The sequence below is a fragment of the Zingiber officinale genome, chromosome 5A (assembly GCF_018446385.1).
Source record: "Zingiber officinale cultivar Zhangliang chromosome 5A, Zo_v1.1, whole genome shotgun sequence".
Taxonomy (NCBI): domain Eukaryota; kingdom Viridiplantae; phylum Streptophyta; class Magnoliopsida; order Zingiberales; family Zingiberaceae; genus Zingiber; species Zingiber officinale.
Genome location: NC_055994.1, coordinates 94901220 through 94906987, shown reverse-complemented (window position 1 = coordinate 94906987; position 5768 = coordinate 94901220). Strand labels below are relative to the sequence as shown.

General features: G+C 46.7%; 1 protein-coding gene across 1 annotated transcript; it reads left to right on the top strand.

Annotated features, from left to right (window-relative positions):
* The first annotated feature begins 2530 nt into the window (after positions 1–2530).
* LOC121981066 (BTB/POZ domain and ankyrin repeat-containing protein NPR5-like) lies at positions 2531–5306 on the top strand. Its single transcript, XM_042533409.1, has 2 exons — positions 2531–3368; positions 3489–5306. The coding sequence occupies exons 1-2, from the start codon at positions 2862–2864 to the stop codon at positions 4386–4388; spliced, it is 1407 nt and encodes a 468-aa protein (XP_042389343.1). The 5' UTR covers positions 2531–2861; the 3' UTR covers positions 4389–5306.
* Positions 5307–5768: the final 462 nt, after the last annotated feature.

Below are 5768 nucleotides of genomic sequence, written 5' to 3'. Positions count from 1 at the left end.
TTATTGAAGTGAAATCGATCAGCCACTCCTCATACAAGGGAAAGACCCAGGAACCTTTAGCCTATCCAAGTCCTCCAAGATTCTTCCTCAGGACCATCTCGCCATCACACTCCACCCTGAGCGAGCACAAGGTATAGGCGGAGCTCAGCAGCTAGCAGTAGTTCGACATTTCTTCCTTTCGATGAATGCTCCAAAACCTACTTTAAGGGGGTGTTTGGTTGATGAGTTTGGGAATGAGGGAATGAGGGAATGAAATAATAGTAAAAGATAGTGTTTGGATTGTGGGTTTGAGAATCACATTTTGGGAATGATTACCAGATTTATGGGAATCAACCAAACCCATATAACTTGATGGGTTTCATTTCCATTCCTATTCTCATTCCACCCTACTATCAAATCCATATCCATAGTCATTCCCATAATTTAATCAAACGCCCCCTAAGTAACGAATCCTGTTTCGAGACCGCGCGCTACACCTTTCCTTATGTCATGGTTAAGTTCAACTCGTATTGGGGTACGAGCAGTAAAGTCACGCCCCGCACATCTGCTGTTGTCATTCCTCTCCATATCTAGTACCCCAGGCACTAGTATGAGTTTCTAGTCCCGTAAATTCACTCTTTCGTGGACGTCCGGACCTGTGAGGATCGTCCAATAATATACATATATCGTGACATCCAAGTCGGACACAATTTGAAAGATGGAAACAACAAAAGCTAATTATAGCATAGATATGCATGCACACACTGAGTTATAGTGCCCCACAAAAAAGGAGGTAAATTCATAAAAGTCATCTACCCTTATAAAAAGATGTTTGTGACTTTTTCCACCATCACCCTAGAGCATCCAACTCCAACCCCCATCGCATGCTTTAGGGTTCAATACCATTGTTAATCATCATTAATTAGCTAGCAACAATGAAGATGATTAATTCTTCGTCAAAGGTTAATAATCTGATAATTAATATAACGAAGTCCAAAGGCAAGAGAGAAAAGGGTAACATAAAGAGGAGAGAAGGAAAAGAAACAAAAAGACGAAGAGCAGAGTAGAGCAGAGCAGGGCAGCGCAGAGAGCAGGTAGGGTGGGGAGCACGGTAATTAAAGAGTCGTGGCAGTAGTGGATCCACAGTAATTAAGGAGGAGAAGAACAACTGGAAGAGAAGAAAAAGAAAGTAAGAAGAAAGAAAGAAAGAAAGCAAGAGGGAAAAGAGAGAGGTAGCGTGAAGATATATAGATGTGATGGAAGAGAGAAAGAGGGAATGCATGAGCATGACCGGTCAAACGCAAATCATTCAGCGATACGTTCAATCAGCCCACGTACGCATGTCCTCCTTTTCTTCCTCCTCCTCTCCTCCTCTCCCTCTTCCTCCTCGCCTCTCGCTGTCGCACGTGCATGCCATGCCAAGCCAAGCCAAGCCAAGCCAGGCCAGGCCAGGCCAGGCCAGGCCAGCGAGGGAGAGAGAGGTGTGCGATCGAAGAGACAGGTGCTGCCATGGACTGCGGGACTGCTTCCGTATGCGCTGCGCGAGTCCCCATAACTGCAGTGCCAATTAAAGAGAGAGAGAGTGAGAAAGAGGACGGACGCCGGCCGCGCGCGGCGGGGAGCACGAGGAGAAGCTAGCCAGCCAGCCAGCCTGATCTCTCCGCCGCGTCAGCCGGCCAGCGCTCCGCGTGTGTTCCTGCATGCATGCTGCTCCAATGACGGCGATCGAGAGCGACGGCGACTGTGGGCTGCCATGGCTCAGCGTCGTCGATCGTCTTCGTCGTCGCCCCTGTTCCAGAAGCAGCGCCCTGCAGTCCATGTCAGTAAACAGAGTTTTAAGGCACCATCGTTAGACAGATCATTTTGAATTATTATTATGTTAATGTATTTCATTTCTTTGATAGTAATTAAGGTTAATCAATCTGCCGACATCGGAGCGGTGCTTAATTAATAATCATAAGAGAGTAATTAATGCTTGGATAACAACTAATCAACCAAGATCATGTTAGAAAAATGATTCCACGCTCAATTAAAACCACATTCATTATTTGCATCAGAAAGAAAGAGATAGAAAGAAAGAAAAATATATATATTTATTTATTTATCTATTTTTTATAATTAATATAATCAAAGGTTCCTCCTGCTTTTTAGCGAACGCGACTTGTTTTTTCATCTTTGACCTTATTCTAATTTTATTCAGATAAAGGAAAAAAAATACTATAATGAATGAATGAATGAGATGACTGAGATGAATGAATGCGATTCCCCGATCCCATAAATCTTATCGACAAAGCTCAATATCTTAGAATATATGCCTTCCTTGGATTTTATTTTAAAGTTTATTTTTTTTCTGTTTAACAAAATGATTGGATCTCAATTATTAAAATAAAAGAGCATATAAATTTATCTTTCCCACAGCCACCCGAATTGCTTTCTCTATCTGTCAATCCCTCTCTCTCTCTCTCTCTCTCTCTCTCGATCGATCCCAAAACATAATCTTTTAAGTCTGTTTTATACGATCTGACTGTGATTTAATCTCGGTTGTTATCGGTCAAGATCAAATCAGTCAGATCGAAGGGTCTTGAAAATAAGCTTACAGAAAGGGTGAGAGGGAGGGAAAGAAGAAACCAATGTCAATAGAAAGAACTACAAACAAACTGCGCAAGTTGCAGAAATAAAAAATTGAAGGCTCCACGACCAAAACCAGTCCCACTTGTTCCCCAGCTACTTCCACACTCTTCTTCTTCTTCTCTTCTTCTCCTCCTTCTGGTTAATTGAGATCATCGGGGAGACGAGGAGGCTGATCGTCCTGCGGAAGGTAGTGATCGATCGGTTAATTTGCTTCGGAGAGAGAGAATTGGAAGGTAAGGAATATCTATATAATGGAGGAGGAGGAGGAGACGGCGTTGAAGTCGTTGTCGATGGACTACCTCAACCTGCTCATCAACGGCCAGGCGTTCAGCGACGTCAGCTTCGGGGTGGAGGGCCGCGTGGTGCACGCGCACCGCTGTATCCTCGCCGCCCGCTCCCTCTTCTTCCGGAGGTTCTTCTGCGACGGCGCGGCCTCGAGGTCCGCCGCGGCGGCGACGGCGACGACGGCGACTGCGGCGGCGGGGGGGCTGAGCCCGATGCTGGCTTCGAACTCGCCCGCGGCCCGCGGCGCCGGCATCATCCCGGTCACCTCCGTCAGCTACGAGGTGTTCCTGCTGGTGCTCCAGTTCCTCTACAGCGGCCAGGTTTCGCTGGTGCCGCAGAAGCACGAGGCCCGGCCTAATTGCCCCGACCGCGCTTGCTGGCATACCCATTGCCCCGCCGCCGTCGACCTCGCCCTCGATATCCTCGCCGCCGCCCGCTCCTTCGGCGTCGAACCCCTCGCCCTTCTCACTCAGGTAGGCAGCAGTCGCGCGGTGGTCGAGCTAAGCTAATTAAACGTACGTCGCCGATCGATCGATCGATCGATGGATCGCATGAAATATATAAAATAAGTAAATCGGTCTCTGATCTCGCAGAAACATTTGGCCGGAATGGTGGAGAAGGCGTCGATTGAGGACGTGATGAAGGTGCTGGTGGCGTCGAGGAAGCAAAACATAGGGCAGCTGTGGACGACGTGCTCGCATCTCGCGGCCAAGTCCGGCCTCCCGGCGGAGGTGCTCGCCAAGCACCTCCCCCTCGACGTCGTCGCCAAGATCGAGGAGATCCGGCTCAAGATCAGCTCCCTCGCACGAGGGGCCGGCGCCTTATTCCCGGCGCACCTGCAGGCGCATCAGCAGCATCAGCAGCAGCACCACCTCCCCGGCCTCGAGCTCGCCGTCCCCTGCGGCGGCACCGACCATCACCTCGTCGACGAGCAGCAGAAGATCCGACGGATGCGGCGGGCGCTGGACAGCTCGGACGTGGAGCTGGTGAAGCTGATGGTGATGGGGGAGGGGCTCAACCTCGACGACGCCCTCGCGCTGCACTACGCCGTCGAGAACTGCAGCCGCGAGGTGGTGAAGGCGCTCCTCGAGCTCGGCGCGGCCGACGTGAACCGCCGGGCGGGGCCGGCGGGGAAGACCCCTCTCCACGTGGCGGCCGAGATGGTGTGCCCGGACATGGTCGCCGTGCTGCTCGACCACCACGCCGACCCCACCGCCCGCACCCTCGACGGCGCCGGCGTCACCCCCCTCGACGTCCTCCGCGGCCTCACCTCCGACTTCCTCTTCAAGGGCGCCGGCGTCCCCGGCCTCGCCCACGTCGAGCCCAACAAGCTCCGCCTCTGCCTCGAGCTCGTCCAGTCTGCCGCCCTCGTCATGTCGCGCGAAGAAGCTGCCGCCGCCGCCGCCGCAGCCGCCGCAGTCAACATCACCCACAATAACGTCAGCGACGGCGCCACTTCCCATCATCACTCCATCAATATCTACCCTCGATGAATCTAGCTAGCCAAATCTGTAAGCAAAGTTCTACATACAAATCTCGCATTCGATTCATCAAAATCTAGATATATATATAATTAATATATCTCCCCTAATCAATCAATTGGATCATTTCCATTCTCATTAATCATCAGTGTGTGCAATTAATTTTCATGAGGGTTTCGTAGAGCATGCATTAGCATTTAGCCATTACTTACTTAGTTAGTTAGTTAGTTAGTTAGCTAGCAACCATGAACATGTAGAAATAATCATCAAACAATTTCTTAAATCTTGCCAAATTCAATACTCGATCTCTCTTGTTTAATTTCCTGTCGATACACATGGTCGATCACAAATTAGGGTTCGTTCTTCTTCAATAACCCTCGTTTTAGGGTTACCTTCCTAATTCATGAAATGAAGGAATCAACATTCAATCACCCGGCCGACGGACGGACGGCCACGATGAGTCCTAATCCTACGATCCGACGGCAAAGAAGAAACCGTCTTCCTAGAAGTGCACCATGGCATATCAGCAGCATGCTAGGGTTGTGGTGCAACAGTATGGCACTGTGAAGTTTTTTATCTTTATTTTCTTTTCTTTTCATTTTCAAAGGACAGAGATTGGTGCTCTGTTTGGATGCACAAAATGAGAAATGTCGAGGCAGACCAGCAATGAGCAATTCAGCACATCGAGTTGTCTTCTCCAACAGTTTGAGTTTCCATTTCTTTAATTCCCTTGGCCAGAGCTTTCAATGCCCTTCCTGCTCCAAATGGATTATATATATTTATATATATATCATTTTCTTTAATTTCTTTGCCATATAGAGATTTTCTTGGGTATGTAATTTAGGTTTAATGAGAAATGTTTTTGTGCTGAATAGATTAAGTAAGTAACATGAGAATTTATAGGTTTACGGCATTTCTGAGCATTAGTTACATTCTGTCATTATTATTCATCTTCAGTAGTCCTTAATTAATTATTGATAAGTAGTGGAGAATCTTTGTGTTTAACTTATATGAACCTCCATTTTGGAGAATTTGCTACTTGAAAAATATTTGCAAAAGACAGTATGCAATATATATTAATTAGTGTTAGACAAATTATAATTAAGAATATTAATGGACAAATGTTGAAACAAACCTTTACTATTGAAACATTGCTTAATGGCTAAATATTTTCTTTTGTAATTTATATTAACTTTGTTTATGTGTTTGATAGATTCTGAGATTTTAGCAATAAATTTCAAGGTTTGTACCAATATTTAACAATATACATACATATAAATTTTTTGTAATGTTTGATTATCTATTGATCAAATGTAGCATAGTTAATATAATTTCCTTTTTACAAAGACTTTTTGATGAACTACGAATTATAAATTGTTAAATAAACCAAGA

Excerpts from the sequence above, each read along its gene's own strand:
- LOC121981066 (XM_042533409.1), top strand. The coding sequence starts at position 2,862 with ATGGAGGAGGAGGAGGAGACGGCGTTGAAGTCGTTGTCGATGGACTAC. Across the intron at positions 3,369-3,488 it reads CCCTCGCCCTTCTCACTCAG|AAACATTTGGCCGGAATGGT; the intron begins GTAGGCAGCAGT and ends CTGATCTCGCAG.